Genomic DNA, 21,983 nt, shown 5'->3' on the forward strand with positions numbered 1-21,983 from the left:
GGTGAGGGAGAGTCGTGCACCCGCAGAACTCCAGAGAAAAAACAGCCCCAGCACCCCTTGTCTTCCTGTGCTAAGAAAGGGTGCCAAGGGCCATGTATAGAACACACCTGAGAGGCTCAGGAAGAGAGGTGCGCGGGCAAAGGGAGAGGTTTCTGAGGGGGGAGAGGCCTAGGGGGAAAGCTGAGCATTTATTGAAAAAATGTATTAAAATGGGAATCATGCCATCAACATACAGCGTGACTCCAGACAGATGCCCTGATTCCTCTGGGGATCGCTCCTCCCACCTGGAAAATGGCACTGGGAGAGCTGTCCCAGCGACACGGTACCTGTGCCTGTGCAGACCCACCCCTCTACGGAAACCGAAAGGCGAGTTTGCATCTCCACCCAGAGCCTCGTCTGCAGGGGTGTGGCCTTAGGCAAGTCACATCTGTGAAATGGGAACAGTAATTGACGTACCTCATAAGATGACTTTGTGCTAATAATTACAAAGGTGCCCCACTGGGGTGACATGGCTCGGCATCAGGACTCCCAGCTTGGCAAGCAGAGTCCACACTGATTTGGAGCCCTCATTTGCCCCCTTCTTTAGGTATCTTTGTGCAGTGCACGGACCACCCAACGATACCAGACAGCCCTGCCTAGGGAATTTTTTTTAATTGACTAAAATACAAGACTTTCCAGAGCAGGAGCTTCGAGCATTGTACTGAGTACCTCTCTGTGTTCTCTGTGCATATTTGTGGAATGAGCAAAGCATATAAGCAAAGTTGCGGTGAGGACCATTCATTCCACAAACATTTATTGAGCACTTACTGTGTTCAGGCAGGCACCTTGCAAGGTACAGAGGGCACAGCAGTGAACAAAGCAGACAGGTGAGCTGCCCTCTGGAGCTCACATCCTAGGACAGGAGCAGACAACACAACAAAGAAGCATGAAAACAAGAAACTAATAACCAGTTTGGAGAGTGGGGGTGGGGTGTCTATTTGATAGGGTGGTCTGGTAGACCTTCATGAGGACCTGTCCTTTAAACCAAGTCCTACAGGATCAAAGTTGCCCACTATGAAGGGCCTGGGAAGAACATTCCAGGCACAGGCAGAAACAAAACACACATTCATACGTAATAAGGACGGCTAACAAGTATTGAGCTGTATGCCAGGCTCTTGCTGTCAGTGTCTTAACTCCTTGAATCTCTGCATAATGAAGAGGAACTATAATTATGCCCATTTTATATACGATGAGACTGAGGCATGAGAATTTGCACAAGTGGTGAGCTGGGCACCGAGCCCACGTGATCTAGCTCTGGCGTCTGCTGCTGGCCCTAGACCAGCTTAAGGGCTTAACAAGGTACTAGCACAAAGTGGTAGTTGCTGATGCTTATTGAACACCTACTATGTCCCTTCCACTGTGAAGCACCTTTCAGGTAGCAACTTATTTAATAAATGGTAGCCATCGTATATTAAGTCAGAACTATGACTAATCATAGCCTCTGACTCAGATGGAAGCAGTGTGTGCCACCGTGCCCTCCCCATCCAGCTGGGGGGTGCTCGCCCTTGTGGCTGTACACATGGGCGTCCACACAATCCACAAATCCGGGCACACCCTGAGGAGTAATGCCCATGCTCTTTAAAACCCAAGCCTGGGTCAGAGCGCCTGGTGCCCTCAGCAGCGGGGCCACGGCAGAAGGCAACGCCCCTCTCTGCTAGGACCGCCAACCCAGCAATTGGCTCCAAATCCCTCCGACCCTCCTGATCCCTGACTCCTACTTTCGGGAAAGAGGAGGAGAGACTGGAAACCGGGCATCAGGGCTGGTGCGCTAAAGCAGAGCAGACTGCTCCCGCTGCCACGGGGAGAAAGCCAGCTTGACCCACCTTGGGACTTCTGACCAAGCAGGCCACGCTCCAGTGAAAACAATAGCTGAGCTGCAGCTCTCAGTGCAGACCACAAAGCTCCCAGGTCCCTTCCAGGCTCACCGTGGCCAAGGCAAGATGCCAGCCCGACTAAGAAATGGCTCTCAGGATAGAACAGCGAGTCAGAGAGAGGCAGAGGGAAACAAACCCCCTGCAAGGCTTACAGTGCATCACCTTGCCGGTCCCTAGATATGAATTTGCTGCTAAAGCTCGAGATGCCATAGGAAGGGGCTCTCCAAAGAGACAGGACTTGGGCCATGGTGGACTCCGCCGGGGGGGGGGGGGCGGGGGGGGGGGGGGTGGAGGACAGCCATGGCCCCTGTCCCATTCTAGAAAGAATGTGGAGCAAGTGATGCCAGGTGACTCCCAAGGATGGTTTATAGAAAGGATTCTTCTCTCTCTGGTCTCTGTCTCCCTATTCCATTTCGGATGATCGCCCTTCAACCCAGCTGCCACGCCATGAGGAAGCCCAAACCAGCCCACGTGGAGAGGTGCCCCTTCTGTGGTCGGTTCCTTAGAGGAACCCAAGCCCCAGCTGACCCTGCCAGCCAGCACGTCACCCCCGCTGACACGGAGTGGGACCGAGATGTCCCGTCCCCAATGAGCCCAGCCCACAATGACCGGCCCAGGAGCAGAATCAACGCATGTGTCATCTTAAGTCCCTGCATCTTGGGGGGAGTATGTGGTGCATTCGATAAACGTACAGCGGGCGCCCCAAAACGGTCATCAAGGTATAAACTCAAATGGTGGACGTGCCGTGAGCCCTTTATAATGTAGTGAAACACAACACAAGATATGAAGGCCGAGAGGCAGGTGTGGCTCCAGCCCCCTCGCCCTTCCCCTCTCCATTAGTGTACTGTCCGCTCTTTCCAGCTAAAGTCCGGTGTGTCTGCGCCAGGCCAAGCTTTGGGCTCAACGAAGTTAGTGCAAAACAGTGGGTCCAGCAGACACGAAGCAGCTGCCGCAGAATGCAGAATTCCGGCCTGTCACAGTTTGGGAAAGGAGCTGGCGGGGCGGCCACAGCTGTCCGCACAGCACGCAGTGTATCCCTATTAGGAGTGCCGTGTGGAGAAGTGCCTCCCTCCCGGGCCAGCAGCGACCTGGAGGGAACAGAGATGGGGATGCCCCACTCCTCTACTCTGGCCTGCCACTGCTGTAGAGTGTCCCACAGGGCCTGCCTCAGGGTTCCTGGGTGGACCGCAGTGGCCACTGGGCGCCCACCCCGTCTGCGGGGGCTGTCATCGACCTGGGCCCCATGGAGGCCTGGAGCTGGGCCCACCTCGCAGCTGGGTGGGGGCCGACCCTGAGCCGGCAGGGCTGGGCGCCAGACTGCTTGGCTCGTGGGCCCAAGGACAACTGTGTCCACAGATAACCAGGTCAAGGTCCAGCGTGGTCAGCGTCCTCTGAGAACATGCTGTGAGAGATCAGGAGAAGGGCTGAGTCAGAAAGCTTCAGGAGGGGGCAGCTGGACCCACGGACAGGGCACTGTTGAGATTGGGGAGGATGTGGCATTGGAAGAGGGGGACATCACAGGTTGGGGGAGCACAGAAGTGGGGGGGGCACTCATTGGCACAGAAACGCATAGTGCAAATTCCTATAAGACCATGCAGGGCAGGCGACAGGGGTGGCTGGGGGGACCTCTTGCCCCAAACTAAGGTCAGTGGATGTCTGACCACCCCCCCAAGCTCCATCCTTTCTCCACCTCTCCAGGCCTGGCCACAGACAGGAGGCTCAGGGTCCAGTCCCCAAAGCCTTTAAAAACACCTCTGCAGCAGGAGGCCGCAGACGGTGCACGTCCCGCGGTGCTCACCCAGCAGCTACCCCCTAGTTATCCCCGTCCAAGCCCACCTCGGGTAGCTCATCCCAGGCATCCCAGAGCTCATCTGAGGCTGATCCGTGAGTCCAGCTGCTGTAGGTGTTCATGGACACCAAACGGGATGGTGGGCGTCCACATCCTGTGATGTCCATGGCAGGCCGGTTAGAGGAGAGAAGGGGACCCCCCAATTCCCACCTACCACCCCGCCTGGAACCTTGGAGACCTCCCACCCAGCAGAACCAGACCAGGGTGGGGATATGGGGATTGCAGAGACCTAGAAGTCCTGAGACCCCTTTCTGTAGACCGGGTTCCGCTCTAAACCTCAAAAAAGTCAATTAGCCTTTCTGGGCCTCATTCTTCTCATCTGTAAAATGGGTCTTATAAATTCTAGCCCAGAAGATACGGGGGATTACGTAGGTGAAAGTGCCTTGAGAGAGTATAAAGTGCTGATATCAGACATTGGACACTGTGGTGACGGAATAACACATAAATTTGAACCATATGAAACTGCTAAATTTGCCAGGTCCAGAATTACAGAATTTAAGTGATTTCCTATCGTTCACCCTAATACACTGAGCATTTTCAGGCACCAGCCACTGTTCCAAGATTAACCTGAACCTCACAAAACTGCTTGGGGTAAATATTATCACTCCCATTTTACAGACAAAGAAACTGAGGCCAGCACGGCAAAGTTTGCTCATCTAAGATCCCACACTGGTGAGGGTGAGAGCGGGATTTGGGCTCAGGGCTCACAGGAGCTGCGCCCCTGGAGAGCTGGTGTCTCTCCGCCCACAGGGGGACCAAGACTTACGCCAGTGTCTCCACGTGAGGGCACTTTCTCAGGCTGGCGGCGAGCTGCTGGGCCCCGGCGGCCGTGAACTTGTTATACTGGACACTAGAGAGGGAAACCCATCCTGGGGTCTGGCCCTTGCTCAGGGCCATCAGGCCCCAGACCAAGGCTGTCCCCACGCTCTCAAAGAACAGCCCTTCCCAGCCTGGCAGCAGGAGACCCCGCAGTCCCCCCAAGCCACAGACCCCTGCCACCCACTGTCCACACTCACTCCAACACCCGGAGGGACACCATGTCTGGAAGCACATGTGCCAGGCTCTCCGCTCCCACATCACAGATGCTGTTATTGTACACGCTGCAGGAAACAGAGGTCAGGGTCCATGGGGATCCACGCCCAGCCAGATCCTAGGCCCATTTTGCGGAGGGAAAAATGGGCCCAGAGTCCAGGGAAAGCAACAGGAGCAAGCGGAAGCAGCTTCTTGGCTGAGACTTCCCAAGTTCAAATCCCAGCTGCAGGGCTCGCTGCCTGTGTGACCTTTGGCCAAGTTGCTTAACTCCTGTGTGACTCAGTTTGCTCCTCCAGAAAATGGGCACAATAATCTTGGGGAGGAGTAAATGAGTTCATGCTGATGCAACACCCAAAACAGAGCCTAGCAGGTGGAATGACAATCCTAGCTGCAGTTATTACTACCTCCTGGTGGGGGTGGGAGGTCAGTGAAGGTTATATGAGTTACCGCAGATGGTGTGACCAGCACTGGGGCATAGTAGGGGAGAGAAAAAACCAGAGCCACTGGGCCAGCGTGGGTTTCTGCGGCATAGTCCCAGCTACCATAAGCAGCATAGTCAATAACGCGATGGGTGTCGCCGGTGCCCGCTGAAGCTATATACTCAGGAACAATCATCCCTTTAACATGTCAGGTGCCCCTGTGATTCTCATTTCAAGGCCATGACTTTGCCATGACTCAGCCTTGAGGCTACACTGCAGGGCTGCGTGTAAAAGCAGCAGGTCTATACTGCAGCAGAGCGGATTTAGGCTGACCTCCAGCATCCCCTGATGTCCCAGGTTGGCCAGGACCAGGGCTGGAACCAGGCGGAGCCTTTACTTCCTGGGTTGGGTCTTAGAACCCAGGGGGCTTCCCCCTCCTCCCACAGACAGAGGATTCTTCCCATATTTCACGGATGCCAAGAGGTACATGTTCACATCTGAATGTCATTGAGATCCTGGGGTGTCTAATCATCAATGAATGTCATGGTTTAATTAGTAACATTTTCTAAAGTGTCAGTCAGATCAGATGTTGCCCCCACATGCCCCACTTGCTTCTCTATTCGTAATGGGAAAACTCCAAAAGCCTCCTCCAGACCTACAAGGGTCTCCCTGCTTAATTTGGCCTCCCCTACCTCTCCTACCTCGTCTCCTACCCTCTATCCCTCGTTCCCTGTAGCCAGCCACAGTGGCCCTTCTGGCAAAGACTCAAACTCTTTCCTACCTCAAGGTCTTTGCATCTTCTGTTCCCTCCTCCTGGAATGCTTGTCCCTGAGCATCCCCCACCCACAGAAGAGAGTCTCCTGACCTCTTTGATGAATTCAATATTCCCCGTTGTACCCTCTCGGGCCCTTGTTAGTTTCCTCCCCAGCGTGAATCACTATTTAAAAATACTTTGTTTGTACACATGCTTATTTATTATGCAAGAAGCCTGAAGACAAGGACTATTTGTTTTGTTCATAGCTGTATTCCTAGCACAAGTACTGGCCCATAGTTGATATTAGAGGTAATTAGATGTCTTGCACAAGTCTAGGGAGTGCCAATCACATAGACTATGATTTGCACAATACACAACCAATACAGCTGTACATGGTGACCCTGGTTGGAATGATAAAGGGTGGATTCTTCAATAAGAAGAATGAACCAGATACCATCTCCTCTAGGAATGTGACTCTGCCTGTCCTTGGTGGGTTATGAGGAGGGAGTAGGAAAGCCTGGCCAGAGAGGAGAGCTGGCAAGGCTGAGCTGCATGGCTGGGGCTCTGGTCTGAGCTCCCCTCATCAGACCCGGGACCACCCCGGGGAGCCAGGCTGGAAGTTATCAAAAGCCAGAAGTGCTATGCCAAGGCCTACCAGAAGGTGGCAGTGCAGGCACTGTGTGAGCTGCAAGAGCCCGCCAAGGCTGCCTGTTTGAAGTCAGCCTTCTAGAAACGGTCACTGCTGGACTCCAGAAAAAGCCTCAGTCCTGCCATCCCCTGGAGAAAGAGGGCCAATATTTACTGTGCACTAGAAACAGGCATTGGGCCAAGTGCTTTCCATAGGCCACTGGGATGGTCCCCATTTTCCAAACGAGTAAGCAACTTTCCCAGCTTAGGTGCATCTCCCCAGGCCCTGCTATCCTCTTGTTTGGGGCCTTGGCGTGGCCCAGCTCCGGGGGGGGGGGGTATGTTCATATTGGATTTTAGGTCAAAGCCCCTCCCCCCAACCCCACCCCAGCCCTGCACCTAGTTGTGCAAGAAAAGCAAGCAAACACAATACCTGGCAGGGATTCTCTCCAGCCCCAGCCCTGGGCTCTGCAGCTCTGGCAGAAAAGGGGGCTCTCCACCCTCCCCCAGCCCGCCAGCTCAGTGTGGGCCCCACTCACCTCAGCCTGAGGAGGGATGAAGCCAGGGAGGGCAGGGCCTCGGCGAGCTTGCAGGCACCCACATCAGTGATGCTGTTCTGGGACAAGCTGCAGAGACACAGCAAGGGGAAGGGCTCAGGACCCAGTCTGATGGCCTTCCCTATCCATGCCCACCCAGCTGGGACAGAGCTGAGGAACGCTCACTTCCCCACACGGTGGCCTGAGCAGCAAACACATGCCTGTCTACCTGGAGGAGAGACACAGGCAACATGCCGATTCTTAGTAAATACAGATGCTGTCCCACGCTTGGCTGCGTGGGATGTGGGAATGACAATACAGAGAGAGCTCATGTGTCCCCCACACCTGTTCAATGATTCAATGGCATCCTTCTCTTCCCTTGGGACCACATTTCCACCCTAGACTTGAATACGTGTTCCTATTATTTGTTTAACGTCAGGTCTGTTTTGTTTGTTACTGTACTCTTGTGCCCAGCATATAGTAGGTGCTCAGTAAATACTTACGTAGATGGGAAAAAGACAGGAAGGAAAGGTTGGAGAGGGAGGGAGAGACGAAGAGAGGAGTAGGGGAGAGAGGGAGAGCGAGCTTACCCACAGCATCACCCAGAATGCTATAACACTGGGGAAGTCTCAGGGTTCTACAGTCAAAGAAATCCCAAAGCGAATCCTTGCAGCCATCCCAAGCCAGTTAAGAAGCGGAGTGTGGACAGGCTTTGACAATCCCCTCTACATTCAGTAAACGATCATGCGAATCCTCCCACATCTCATCCATCCACTTCCCAATACCCAGGACAGTTGGTTGGTTTTTTGAGCCCAGCGTGGGGCTTGACCTGAGCTGAAATCAAGGGTTGGGTACTTATCTGACTGAGCCACCCAGGAGCTCCTTTTTTCTTTCTTTCTTTCTTTTTTTAAGATTTTACTTATTTATTTGACAGAGAGAAATCACAAGTAGGCAGAGAAGCAGGCAGAGAGAGAGAGGGGGGAAGTAGGCTCCCCGCTGAGCAGAGAGCCCGATGCGGGACTCGATCCCAGGACCCTGAGATCATGACCTGAGCCAAAGGCAGAGGCTTAACCCACTGAGCCACCCAGGATCCCTCTTTTTTCTTTTCTTTCTTTCTTCTTTTTTTTTTAATAAAGATTTACTATTTTGATGATGATGTTTTAGTAACACATCCTGGTCCATTCCTCCTCCTGCACCGCCCGGCAGAACTTTGTCTCATTAAGCGTTATTTACGTTCATCACTGTGTGCTTCATAATCACGGATTTATCTGTTTGCTTGTTTACTAGGAGATAGATCCCTGAGGTCAGGGATCTTTGATCGCTCTGTTTAAAGCAGGGTCTCCAGGACCCCGAACAGTGCCTGCCCATAGCAAGGTGCTCCTTCGGGATCTGCTGATGAAATTAACCAATGAAATGACCAAGTGCGTGAGTGACCGGAAGAACAGAACGCAAAAGTCCGAGGGCGGTTCCAGCACTCACTTGAGAGTCTCCAGGGCCTTCAGCCGAGGGAAAGTGGCTGACAGCTGCTCGACACCCTCATCCCCGATCTTGTTCTCACTCAGCGAGTCCAGGCTGCGGGTGGAATCGGACGGAGGGGCCGTCAGCGCACACCCCGGAGACCAGCGGCCTGGCAGCCTCCTCCCATCCCCCCCCTTCCTTGGACCCACCATAGACAAACTGTCAAGAGCCAGCCATGGGACGAAGTTCTCACTCCCCACAGACTCGAATGCTTTTGTCCCCACTCCCCCCACCCCCAGCACCATGAGCTCCGGCAACTTCCTTAACCCTCTGGGGACCACAACTCTGCAAAGACTCTGCCTCCTCCTGGCGGTGCCAGGAACAGCATGAGAGCCGGGCGAGGGAAAAGAGGTTTCAGAGGTCACAAGGGGACTCAACCTTCTATGTTCTTGGAGATTCTCTCATCTGCCCTCCCTTCCCTGCAGTGGGGTCATGTGGCCATTCCCACCAGCCACACGGAGGAAGCCGCAGGAGAGGGGACTCGAGGGAGGGACAGAGAAGGTCCTCCGTGTGCACTGTCCCCAGGGGCAGGGTCGGGGGTTATCAAAACCAGAGGGTGTCTGCGTCCGTACTCACTCCAGATGCTGAAGGGAGGAAAAGGCCTCGAGGATCCTCACCAGTTTGGGAAAAGCCCGGGGGCCTGAGACGGAGCCCAGCCTAGAAGGCAAAGGACAGAGGTAACACCCCCAGAACAGTCAAGGCTCCTCAGTGAGGTACCAGGGTGGGTGTATGAGCCACAGAAGGCAGGTCCAGTCTGAGACCCCTCCCCCCGGCCCCTCCCTGCTTCCCCAGTGCCCCTCCCTCCCCCTTGATCCCCACCAGATGGCACCCCAGTCCCTTCTGCTTTGCCAGACTTCACCAAAGCCTCCCTAGAGGCAGCTGGGCTCCAGCCCTGGGGAAGTGGTTCCCAAACTCTAGCCTGAAGACCACCACCAGTCTTGAAAAAAATGGCTTTACTTATCTGCCATTACAATTTTTTTTTAATTTTTTAATTTAAAAAATTTTATTTATTTTTTAAGTAATCTCTACACCCATCGTGGGGCTCGAACTGACAACCCTGAGATCAAGAGTTGCGTGCTCTACTGACTGAGCCAACCAGGCACCCCTGTGTCATTACATTTTAATAACAAATGAAACCATTTATAGAGGACTTACATGCCAGACACACACCAGGTCCTTCACTCAGAGTAGATGTCATTTCATCCTCACAACTCTGAGCTAAGGGCACTTCTTAACCCCATTTTACAGATGGGGAAACCAAGGCACAGAGGGATTAACTAATTCACACAAGGTCTCACAGTGTGGATCAACATTTACACCCGACTTCCAGGGAATGAGAAAAATAAAGACGGTGGAGGGCTGTTCTGTTCTGCTTTTAAAATATGGCTAAGTGGACTCAATGTCCGTTTAACTGTCCTTTTATTCTGAAATTGCGTCCTCTGGGGCATTTCCTGCAAGAAAATGTTCCTTCTTTGATAAAATTATGGTGCCAGCAGGAGTTATTGTATCAACCCATTTGATAAAAATGGAAAGGTGGTAACTGCCGAGAGTCCCTCAAATTTACTCTAAAATATTCTCTGTCTTTGCAATCTCAAAGTCTGGGAACCGTGAACCTTCGTAAAAGGTCACGAGGGGGGAGTTCGATGCCTGATTTGAAGCTGGGCCCGACCACGTGGCCGCTGAGGGACCATGTGGGCAAATCCTGTCAGCTCAGTCTTGGTCCCCGCAGCATCTGGCCGCAGTCCTATGAGCTTGCCGGAAGGATGACAGCGTTCATGCATCCGACACTGACGGCTCGCCTCCTGGGGGCCGGGCCCATATAAGTCTATCCGGGACAGAGCCATGAACAAAACAGACAGAGATCCTGTCCCTTGTTCATGGAGCTGATGGTCCCGGGGGCAAGACAGATAATCAAAGAAATCGGTCGATTATCTGGCGTGGGAGATAAGCAGTAATTCAGAGACTAGGATGGTGGCAGTCGGGGTAGAATGGTACTTTCAAACACGGGAGCATTTAGCTCGGTGGAAACGAGAAGGAAGTGAGAGACTAGTGGCGTGGGCCGTGAAGGTGTCTGGGGAAGAGCATCGTGGGCAGAAGGCAAGGCAGTGCAAAGGCCCAGGGGTCAGACCCTGTGTAGTGAGCCTGGAGGCCAGCAAGACCCTGTGTAGTGAGCCTGGGGCTGGAGTGGAGGGAGCATGGAAGGCAGCCCAGAATATAGAGGGTACCTGTTCAAGGGCTGACCCAGGGAAGGACCCCGTCCCCCCCCCACAGAGCACCTCACGGGTTCTGAGCAGTCAACAGGCCTTATCTCCAGGCCGTGAGGGCCTGCGTGGTACCAGGCATGGTGGCTGGCAGTCACACACCCAAAATAGTACTTTCCTTCCTTCCTTCCTTCCTCAGAACTTTCTTGGGGCTTCTGGCCTCCGGGTGGCTAGTGTCCTGGTTCTGGGCCGTTTCACCTCACGGCTATTGTTCCCCAGAGCACACTTCCGACCTCAGCCTCGGGGCTTTTTAAGCTGAAAATAATTCAGAGGCAGAAGGGGCCCTTGGTGATTGTTTTCACGCATTTCCTCTTTCCAGCAACATTTTTAATTCTGCACAAATGTGGCACCTTGTCTCTGTTCAAAACCAGAAACGCTTGCTTTTCCTGGGGTCCGGGGGAGCGGAGATCAGGAGGGGCAGGGAGCTGGTGGGTGACCAGCTGGGGACCTTGGGCAAGCCACTTAACATGGCTAGGCCTCAGTTTTCTCATCTATAAGACGGGGCAGGCAGTGACCGCCTCCCATAGCATATGTAAATTGCACTGTAGGTGTTTAATAATTTCTTTCTAATCGTTAGATGATTTTAGATCTCTAACATGGATCGTACACGAATTTAGTTTCTTCCTTTGTTGGAGCAAGAGTCCGGCAACCATCAACCCTTTGGTCACCTTCTCCAGAGGGTCCCCCTGGCCTCCCCACCCCCTGGCCACCACGGGCCCCCAATCACAGCAGGGGGTAACTGTCTGTTTACACTAAAGTTCAGGCTCATTGAGGACAATGGCCTCAGTCCATGGATTCTGTCCACTGAATGAATGGGAAGGCGGATGTTCACCGGTAAATGGGCCACTTGGTATCACACCCAAGAAGCCCCAGCCCCAGCCCTGGCCAGCCGATCCCCAGATGCCGGAAACTGGCTTCCAAAGGGGCGAGACAATAGGATAAGAATGATTTTGAGGGGGTTCCTGGGTGGCTCAATCAGCTAAGCATCTGCCTTTGGCTCAGGTCATGATCTCAGGGTCCCGGGATCAAGCCCAGCGTCGGGCTCCAAGCTCAGCACGGCGGAGTCTGCTTGTCCCTCTCCCTCTGCTCCTCCTCCCACTCTCTCTCTCTCTCTCTCTTTCTCTCAAATAAATCAATAAAATATTTTAAAAAATGATTTTGGGGACCTATCTCCATGCCCAGTGGGATGGGCCCCGCTAATAACGGCAGATAAGAGACCTCACAGGGACCCAAGACTGTTCACTCCTCTGCTTACGCAAACTCCAGCTTCTTCAGGTCCCGGACGGCAGGGAGCTCTCCAGCTGTGTCTTCCGAGGAACTCCTTGTCCTGGAGAGAACGGGCAAAGTCAGCGGACAGCAGGCTCTTTGCCTGTCCCTGAGCCTCTACAAGAGGGATCCAGGATGCCTGCCTCTGGGCCCCCAAATTCCTGGGGAGGCCTGCCTTCCTTGGGGGATGTTGTTGTCCCCTGTTAAAAAAATATCTCAGAGGGTGCCTGGGTGGCTCAGTGGGTTAAAGCCTCTGCCTTTGGCTCATGTCATGATCTCAGGGTCTTGGGATCGAGCCCCGCATCGGGCTCTCTGCTCAGCGGGGAGCTTGCTTCCCCCTCTCTCTCTGCCTGCCTCTGCCTACTTGTGATGTCTCTCTCTGTCAAATAAATAAATAAAATCTTAAAAAATATATATCTCAGAATAGGGCGTGATGAAGGCCTTCCTGTGGGTTTCATGGAAAAAAGCCTCGGAGCAGGTGCTTACCAAACCCAGGCCCAGGAGCACACAGTACACACAGTAGGGGGTCCAGCAACGGATGAGGACAGAATGAGAAACAGCTGCTCCACAGCCAACTTTCTCTGCCTTCTAGACCTTCCAGCCTTGCCACCTATCCAATGGGGACAGTTCTGATCCTGGCTGCCTTGAAAGGTGGCCATCCGTGTCACTTCTGTCACTAGATGCAGAAGGCAACCTCTCTACCCTTAGCAGGGAGTATCTGCCTGGCTCTAGCTGAGGACGAATTGGATTCATGATGGCTAGTTTTGAATGGCACGAGGTAATGGGTCCTGGCGGCTCTGCCCAGGGGGTGCCTACAGTGGGAGATTCTGGGTGGCCTGGGGAGAGCTCAGGATGTCCCCAAGGAGAGGAGAAGTACCAATGGCAAACTTAACGTTGAGTCCTGCCTGTCCTCCACCTGCATGGTCTGTGCCATCTCTCACACCCTCTCCTCCTCACCTCTGGATCTGCACGAGGTTGCCCAAGTCTTCCACATCTTTTGGGGAGTTGGCCTTGAAAGGCTCGATGGTGAACTTCTCCTCCACTGCCTGGAGCAGCTCGGTCTCCCCACGCTGCTGTAGAGACTCCCACAGGCCCACCGTGTCACTCAGCGAAGCCCTGCGGAGAAAAGGCCTCAGACCCAGGCACAAGGGCCGGGCTAGACCATAATGGAGGGGCAGCTCCATGAAGGAACCTCCTACCTATTCAGACACTGTCCTCAACTTCATCCCTACCTCCTCCAGGAAGCCTTCCATATCCACTCCAGTTCCTACTGATGCCTCCCTTTTCTCAGCCCTCCCAGTGGTTTGGTTTTGCGTTTTGCTTTGGCTACCAGGGAGCTCAGGGGTGAATCCTTGGTTGAACCAGTATAATGGTACAGGACTTCATAGCTTGGGTGAAGTATATTTGCGGGGAAAGTGGGAGATATTTTCTGCAGATGAGGCTGAAGTGATCAAACAGATCAGAGAATAATTTAAATGAGCCAAGTTAAGGAATCAGAGGGATAGAATATGACCAGATGCAAGTTCTAGGAAGACTGCTCTGATGGACAGTTGAAGATGAAGCAGAATGGATACTGGTTGAAGGGCTGCCTGGGTGGCGTGGTTGGTTAAGTGTCAGATTCTTGGTTTGGCCTCAGGTCATGATCTCAGGGTCGTGAGGTCAAGCCCCATGTCTGGCTCTGCTCAGCGTGGAGTCTGCTTGAGATTCTTTCCTTCTCCCTCTCCCTCTCCTCCCCCACCTCTCTAAAATAGAAAAAAAATTTTTTTTAATTTAAAAACTCCACAAATATGGGTGGAAGACACTGTCCTTCACGGGTTGTGTGACCTTGGGCGAGCTGCTGTCCCTCTCTGAGCCTGGATGTCCTCATCTTGAAAACGGAAGGCATCCCCCCACCCGGCGACCGTACATTCTGACCGAGACCCCACCGCGGTGCCCAGCGCCAGGACCAGCGCCAAGACCACAGCAGAAGCGCTGCCCCCCCTTCCCGCACCTGAAATGGGTGACACAGCGGAGTCCCACGAGGCTCCCCAGCCCAGCGGGGTCGATGCCAGTGCTGCGGAGGTCCAGGGAGAAGTCTCGGCCGGCCGCCTCCAAGGCGCTGTGCAGCACATAGGCGTTGGGCGGTGTGAGCCGGGTGCCCAGGAAGGAGAGGCGGGCCGGGAGCCCCTGCACCACGTGCTGCCAGAGCCCAGCATCCGCAGCCTCGTGGGCACAGTGCAGCAGCTCCAGCAGCCGCCCGGCCCGGAGCATCCCGGGCTGCAGCCGCTTCAGGTACCTGCTGAGCACCTTCTGCTTCCTGGCCCCCACGGCGGCCCCCGCCGGTCCCGCCAGGGCTCCGAGGCCATCGGCGTGAGGCTGGAAAAGCAGCCCAGCCAGGAAGCGTGGCACGCCCTCCAGCCAGTTGTCATACGGCCTCTTCTTCCTTGGGGTCAAGGCCAAGTACTGCGGCAGCTCCTTGTCCTTGATCTCAGTGCTCAGAGCCAGCCACACGGCTCCCAGGAAGCACTGCAGGAGGAAGCTGGAGAAGGCCAGCTCCGAGTCCGGGGCCCCCGGGACAGGCTGCACCAGGCCTCGGGCCACGGCCCAGGCCCTCACCTCCGCTGATGGGAACTGGCTGTCCCTCAGGGTGCCACGGTGTCTGCGGCCCAACTCCCAGGCCAGCCTGGCCAGTCCCTCCAGGGCCCCCGGGGGGCTGCCGCGGGCCGCAGGGCTCAGCAGCCCCACATAGAGTCCCGTGAGCGTGGAGGGCAGCTCGGCCTCGCCACCCAGCTCCAGGAGGGCCTCGGAGAGCTGGCACACGGCCCGGCACACGGTGGGACTGTGGCTGAGGCTGAGCAGGAAGGGCCGGCGGCGGAGGAGCGCCAGGGCTCGCTCTCGGCGCTCGGTACCCCCGACGCGCTCCAGGTAGCGGGTCATGTAGGTCTCGGCCTGCTGGGTGGAGAAGCCGGTCACCTCGAACAGGACGTCGGCCTTGCTGAGGCTCTGGGCCAGGCGGCCCCGGGGCCGGGCCGTGAGCAGTACAGTGCAGCCTCGCAGCAGCTTCCGCTGGAAGAGCCCGGCCAGCAGCCCCCGGAAGGAGTGTGGCTCTGTGGACACGGGTCCGCCTGCGCTGTGCAGGAGGCCGTCTTGGCCTTCAAGGCCCTCGAAGGCGTCCAGGATGAGCAGAACCCGGTCGGGCCTCCTCGAGACGTGGCTGAAGACCTCGTCCGCGGGCTGTGGCTGGGGGCCCAGGCAGAAGAGCAGATCCTGCAGGCGGTAACTGTCCCCCGCGCGGTCCAGACAGTGGCAGGGGAAGTAGAAGACGAAGTCGTACTGGGGCAGCTGGCCGCAGGCCCAGGCGCGGCTCACTTCCCGGGCCCAGCGGCTCTTCCCCTGTCCGGCTTTACCCAGCACGGCGATCACCTGCGTCTCCCGCGGCCGCCGGCGGTCCCCGGCAGCCAGCAGCACCTCAGCCAGACCGCCGCGGGCCAGCTGCCGCTCCGCCCAGTCCGGGGTGGCCAGCTCCCGCTCCTGGCTCTTGTCGCTGCTCCTCTCCAGCCGCGCCCTCACCAGCTCCACCTCCACCAGGATGCCTTCCGGGTCTGCGGGCTCAGCCTGGTACTTGTCCCGGAGGGAACGGCAGAACTGCTCCACTCTCTCTGCAAAGGCCCAAGGGTGTGTGTGTCTGTGTGTGTGTTGGGTGGGGACAGTGCTAGCAGCAGGCTGGGCCATCACCAGCCCCACGGCCACCACCAGCGTCTTGGTCCCCACCCGCTGCCTTGTGACGCAGACTTCATTCATTCATTCATTGACTCTCACACCCCTCACTCACCTGTCTTCTCCCTTCCTTATCTGCCCCTTCATTTACTCCCTAAGCTCCTTCTTAAGCACCCTCCCTCGCTACAGAAAGTCCCTGCGGTGGGGGGCGGTATTGAGAGTTAAGAGAGTGGAATCCGTATATCTGGTTCAAATCCCAGGCCCATAGCTAATTACGGAGCATTTTATGGACCCTGCTATGGCTCCAGGGGTCCCCCAGGAGTCCCCGCTCTGCAAAAGGGGGATGATATTAGGGCTTTTTTTTTTTTTTTTTTTTTTTTGTCACATGCATGATTCCATGTATCTGCTTAGAAGAGCTCACAGACCAGAGTGAGACTTGGGGCTCGGTCCTGGTCTCATGATCCCACCTCCCATCACCCCCGTGCCCAGAGTCAGCAAAACCAGATGCCACCCCCACCTTTGGCCTGGGCTTACAAGGGCGGGACCTCCGCACACATGATTTGCTCACAGAAGGAGCAAAGGAGCAGAGACGTCCCCAGGGCACAGAGAGTCCGCCCCCTCTCACTCACCAGGCCATTTCGGAGGCTTGCTGGAGACCTCATGAGTCGCCAGGCCCTGGGTAGGGGACTTCTGGTCCTCTGCAGATGAAGAAATTTGGGTGAAGGGCGTTCCCCGGGGACCTTCCTGCCTCAGGGACATTCAGTCCTCTCCGAAGGCAGAACCAGCGGGTGGGGAGGCTGGGGGCTGGGTCTCCCCCGAGACAATGGTCAGAAGGGAGTGACCTGAGGCTGTATCCCACTCAAAGAGGCCTTTCTTGGGCCAGCGCTGCTTTATAAATTTTAACCCGTGGTTTAAAAAGCATAGTACCTATGTAAAAACGGAGAATTTGCAGATTCTGCTGACCATTCAGAAGGTCTGGCTGCACTGGGTCTGGTTTCGTGCCCAATGGCAAGCAGCGGAAAGCCAGTGGTCCAGTTTAGGTGGAACATGGGTTCTCCACTCCCTGGAGACCACCCTGCCTTGTTTTACCTATAAACACAGCCTGCCTGTCCTTGTGGACAGCTTGGCTCATGGACCTGATTGACATGATGCCTTCGCCCAGGGCCTCTGTCCTGCTTCCTTTAACTCCCACGTGCCCCCAAGGGTCCTTACCTGTTGTATTTGCACGGGAGGTCAAGGCTGGTTCTGGCATGCCAGGAAGGTCAGTTGCAGACGGAGCAAAGGGGCTGGTGGAGCCAGGCCGATCTGGAGACTTGGGGAGGCTCTGCACAGCTGGGCCACTGGAAGAAAGCACTTGGCTGGCCTGGGGCATCTCGCCTATATTGGGACAAAGGGAAGGGTCAGAACAACCAGGTATCTACCCCGGGCCCCACTTGGGTCACCCCTCGATCCCAAAGGAGATCAGTCTCAGCTTGGGAAGTCTGGGGAGGAGACTGGGGAACTTCCAAAGGAAGACCTCTCAGGACAGGACTGAGGAAAGAACTCTGGAGTTACACCTAGCTCACCGCGACTTGGTTTCCCCATCTGTGAAATGGGCACAGTCTGTTACAGTAACACTCATCGTGCTCTGCAATCAGTGCTCATTGGCCTGGATGTCAGGTCAGGCATGTTCCCTTGCTTTGGGTCCACCAGTGCCTTCTACAAAAAAACCAGCCTCCAACGTTTAAAGGGTGCTCTTGGCTAGGGTGACAGTCTCGCCCACTGACTTCATCCTCTCTCCCAGCCCTGAGAGCCCAAAGGAGCCTTGCCCTGGGCAATTCACAGCTCCTCAGTGGGGGAGGTCAGCAGGGACCAGCCTGCCGATCAAGAAAGAAGGTAATTCCAAAAAAGCCACGCAAAGAGGCATACAAAACCGCTCACCACGCTAGGCTAAGAGAGTGCAGAAGAGCCTCCGTGACTCTTGTAAGCCTCTCATTTCGTTTGGCTTGTGAATGAGCAAGTATTGATGTGACTTTTAAATATAATAAGGTTTAACACAAAGGGGGAAAAAAGGCAAATCTAAGGCTTAGTGGGGGAAAGAGATAGATACATAGAAAGTTACAGCCCCTGAGTAGGTCCCTCACCCAGACCACCTCAGGGACCTCTGCTCTTATGCTTTTGATAGATGGGAAAGGGGGTCAGAGAAGTGTGTTCTGGGGAGGGAGGATTATGAGAAGGTGTCAAATGCTTGGGGTTGGGGGAGGATGGGGGCAGGGAGTGTTCAGATAGCCACAAGAGGGGGCAGGGTGGGGGAGGCTAGGTCTCGAACACTCACCTTGATAGATGACCATACTGGACACCCCTGTCCCAGGCCCTGAGATCTGCCAGAGCCCCTGGGGCAGAGAGGGGAGGCTGGGGACAATCTGAATGGGTCCAGCAGGAAGGCACCCCAGCAAGGAACTAGAAGGGGGCACTGCAGGAGACAAAGTCAGTGAGCACCAGTGTTCATAATCCCGTTCTCTGATTCTGCAGTTAAGACCTGACTCTCTTTCTAAAGGGCTCCACTGTCCCCCAGAGCAGCAGCTGTGTCTGTCCCCAGCACCCAGCAGAGTGAGCGGGCAGATAAGGTGCTCAGCTCATCGCTGATGGACGAAGATGGCTGCTGGGCAAACACCCTCACGGGAGGGGATTCCTGGCTCTATCTCCCAGGGAGGTTTCCTGTGGAGGCACATTCTCGGGCACAGGCTGAGCTGACGGGGACCCTGAGGGATGGGACAAGCTGGGAGGGATCTGGGTGGCACCAACATGGGGGGAGGGTTCCTGTCCCTGGTGGGCCTTACTGTGGCCACTTTTCAGGCACCCCCCGGGAGGGAGGAACCCCCCCCCCCCACCCAAGTCCCTAATATACCAGGCATCAGGACGGTCTCCTCCATCCAACTCGGGCTGGATTCTGGCTCCTTGTTGAACACAGCAGGAGGTGACAGGCAGGGCAGTGCTGAGGAGTCGCTCACTGGCCCCACCAGGAACGTGCCAGTCACCATGGACACAGTGACGGGCTCGGCTGTGAGGAAGAGGACCACGTTAGATCTGGGGGACCATGGGTGGGATCTGAGGGGGCGTCTGGCGGGGCCCTTCTGGGGAGGATCGCAGAAGCGGAGTGGATCTCTCTCCTGGCAGTTGCAGGGAGCTCCTGTTCTCTTCCCAGCCCTGGGGGAAGCTGTTCTGTCGGCAACTTCCCTGTGCCAAGCAGCCTTCCACCCCCCCCCCCCCCGGCCCCCCCCCTGTCACTGGCTGTTGGATCAGGCCCCTACCACCTTCCACAGCCAGCCTCTGAGCCCCTGGGGGGACCTTACGAGGCCCCAAGCACTCCCCAAAGGAGGCAGGATCTGTCCTGTGCTGTCCCATCTGAGTGGGGCGGTTTCTCTCCTCCCTTTAGTAAGCAGGTTGAAGAGGATAGACATTTGCTTCTCCCGTCAGACTGGGAGCTCTCTGAACACAGGAACTACCTCTCTATCACCCCGGGGTCTTCACAGGCAGAGCTCCTGTCTCCCCCATCAGACTGGTGGTCTTGGAAAGTAGGAACCCCGTCTCTCCCATCAGACTAAGAGATGTCCGAAGGCAGGAATCGCTTCTCCATCGTTCTGGATTCTTCAGGGGCGGGCTCCCAGTCTCCCCCACCAGATCAGAACTTTCTGAGGGCAGGGACTAGGCTTCCCTCATTAGACTGTGAGCTGCTTCCTCACTCTGGGCCCCTCGGGGGCTAGGGTCCCCACCTTCTTCGCAATAACAGCTGAGTGGGATGAGAGGGGGTGTGGAGGGAGCGGACGCAGCCCCTGGTGGGGGACGGTGAGCCTGGGGAAGGGCTCTCGGGAGGCCAGAGGGCGCTGGGTGACCAGCTGACCCTAGGTGACGCTGCCCTCCAAAAGGAGACGTGTGGTCTGGTCTGGAGGGGCAGTGGAGTAAGGCAGAAAGTGGGGCCTCAATTCTGACTCAGAATTTAAGAAGGGGTGTCGGTGGAGAGGCTTTGTAGAAGTTGGATCTTCCAGCGGCCTTTAAACGGCAGAGCAGGGGCAACGGAGTCATGACCGAATCTTGGTTTGAATCCCAGCTCCGCCTCTCACTGGCTGTGTGATCTTGGACAAGTGACCTCCCCTCTCTGAGCCTTGGCTTTCCACTGCCAGTTCGTTCATGCTCCTGAAGAGGCTGGCTTCCCTGCCTCGCACTCTGCACCCCCCTCGGTGCACCCCACCCTGCTCACCTAGCTTCCTGTGCTTCAAGTCCATGGGCAGCTCCTCTGGGAAGGCTGCAAAAAGAACATCATGGTCAGCCGCCCCAAGGAAGGTGTGGTCCCAGCCATGAGGGGCCCATGAACCCCAGTAGCCCCTATGGCCCTGCCTTTAACGGCTGGGAAGTGGCCCTGCAGCTCCCAGTCCCTCCCCTTCCCCTGACCCTTGCCACCCTGCTTGCCTGCTTGTGCCCAAACCCCACCTTGAAGACCCAGGGGCAGTGAGGGACTGGAAGAGGCAGAACCACAAAGGGGACACAAGACGATTCTGAGTTTAGGAAAATAAAAACAAAAACAACAACAACCTGCTTGGGGTCCCTCCCTAGCCCGGTGGTTTTGCAACAGAGCCTCTGTGAGCCTTTTTTTTTTTTCTTTAAAGATTTTATTTATTTATTTGACAGACAGAGATCACAAGTAGACAGAGAAGCAAGCAGAGAGAGAGGAGGAAGCAGGCTCCCCGCTGAGCAGAGAGCCCGATGCAGGGCTGGATCCCAGGACCCCGGGATCATGACCTGAGCTGAAGGCAGAGGCTTTAACCCACTGAGCCACCCAGGCACCCCACCTCTGTGTGCCTTTGATCACTCATCTGGGACACAGGGGCAGAGCTTCCTACTCTGCAGGAACGAATGGAAAATCGGTGAGCTAAGTATCGAGCAGTAGCACACTAGCGGGGAAAAGTCCTACGCGCCCCTTAGCAAGGGGCTGCTTAAATCACGGTTCACCCACCCAGCGAAATTCCACGCTGAAAGAGAATGAGAATGCCAACGGACCTACGGGGAAGGGTACTGGTGTCTGCGGTTTACTTTGAAATGTTCCCAATAAAAAACAAATGGATGAGTGCATGGATAGTGGGATAGATGGACGGACGGACAGAGGTATGTTAAGGCAAACATTTGCAGTATGATTCTTTCACCTTTATTTCATGTTGCAAAGCTTCACAGTAAAATGCTGGGGGAAATACCTATCAAATAAAATGAACAAAGCAAGCCAGCAAGAGGAATTCCCTGAAGGGAACCAGCCAAGTAGGCTGTTTTCAGGGAGGCGAACTGAGGGCTTAGGGGACAGGAGTGGGAAGGAGATTTTTTTTTCCCCTTGCACCTTTTGAATTTTTATAGCATGAACCTGCTTTATCTGTGGACAGATCAAGTAATAGGTACATGTCTGAAATGTGGTCTGGAACGTAGTAAGCTCTCACTCGACTGTTCAACCCATTTTACAGATATTCGCACTCGGTGGACATTTACTGAGGTGCTACTGGAGGCCCTGTGCTAGATCCTGCGGGTGTAGTTCATGAGTAAGGAAGACAAGATCACGGTTCTCGCAGCAGGGAACCAGGCAAAAGGCAATACATTTTAAAAAGTCCAGATGGTGACAAGTGCTAAGGGACAAGGAGATACACACACAAGGTGAAAATCAGCAAGGTGATCCATGGGGAAAGGTAGTCAGGGAAGACTTCCAGGAAGAGGTGACATGTTAGCCAAGACCTCAAGGATTCATAGGAGCCTGCCTTGGGAAGAACTGGGAAAAGGGCCTTCCAGATAGAACCTCAAGAGCCAAGGGCACGTAAGGCCTGAGGCTGGAAAGGGTACATGAGTTCTAGGAATGGTAGGAAGCCAGTGTGGCTGGAGTATCCTGCCCCATGGCAAGCTTGGAGAGGTGGGAAGGGTCAGATCATATCTGCCTTGTGTATGTATTTGGTAGCCATTGGAGGGTTAGCAGGGCAGCAATTTGCATTTAAAAACTGATGGTATAAAAAGATGACTGCCAGTAAGGACAAAGGAGAAAGGGAGACTGAGTAGGAGGCTCAGAGAGGGATAGGCACTTGCTCAAGGCCACAGAGTCCAGAGA

At 55.2% G+C, this 21,983-nt stretch overlaps 1 protein-coding gene across 5 annotated transcripts in view; it reads right to left on the reverse strand.

Moving 5' to 3' along the window:
- Nucleotides 1-2,645: 2,645 nt before the first annotated feature.
- CIITA (class II major histocompatibility complex transactivator) overlaps nucleotides 2,646-21,983 on the reverse strand; it is a 45,381-nt gene continuing 26,043 nt past the window's right edge. For all 5 annotated transcript variants that reach the window (XM_059415318.1, XM_059415322.1, XM_059415321.1 and 2 more), the window contains 15 exons: nucleotides 20,109-20,153; nucleotides 18,759-18,911; nucleotides 18,186-18,323; nucleotides 17,084-17,248; nucleotides 16,501-16,569; nucleotides 14,166-15,813; nucleotides 13,133-13,291; nucleotides 12,165-12,236; nucleotides 9,225-9,305; nucleotides 8,610-8,702; nucleotides 7,134-7,220; nucleotides 4,779-4,862; nucleotides 4,529-4,612; nucleotides 3,750-3,856; nucleotides 2,646-3,315 (listed from right to left, as the gene is read on the reverse strand). In XM_059415318.1, coding sequence (XP_059271301.1) covers nucleotides 3,781-3,856; nucleotides 4,529-4,612; nucleotides 4,779-4,862; nucleotides 7,134-7,220; nucleotides 8,610-8,702; nucleotides 9,225-9,305; nucleotides 12,165-12,236; nucleotides 13,133-13,291; nucleotides 14,166-15,813; nucleotides 16,501-16,569; nucleotides 17,084-17,248; nucleotides 18,186-18,323; nucleotides 18,759-18,911; nucleotides 20,109-20,153 — 2,954 coding nt within the window. In that variant the 3' untranslated portion in view covers nucleotides 2,646-3,315; nucleotides 3,750-3,780. The remainder of the gene's footprint in view (nucleotides 3,316-3,749; nucleotides 3,857-4,528; nucleotides 4,613-4,778; nucleotides 4,863-7,133; nucleotides 7,221-8,609; nucleotides 8,703-9,224; nucleotides 9,306-12,164; nucleotides 12,237-13,132; nucleotides 13,292-14,165; nucleotides 15,814-16,500; nucleotides 16,570-17,083; nucleotides 17,249-18,185; nucleotides 18,324-18,758; nucleotides 18,912-20,108; nucleotides 20,154-21,983) is intronic.

Source organism: Mustela nigripes, chromosome 11 (assembly GCF_022355385.1).
Source record: "Mustela nigripes isolate SB6536 chromosome 11, MUSNIG.SB6536, whole genome shotgun sequence".
Lineage (NCBI taxonomy): Eukaryota > Metazoa > Chordata > Mammalia > Carnivora > Mustelidae > Mustela > Mustela nigripes.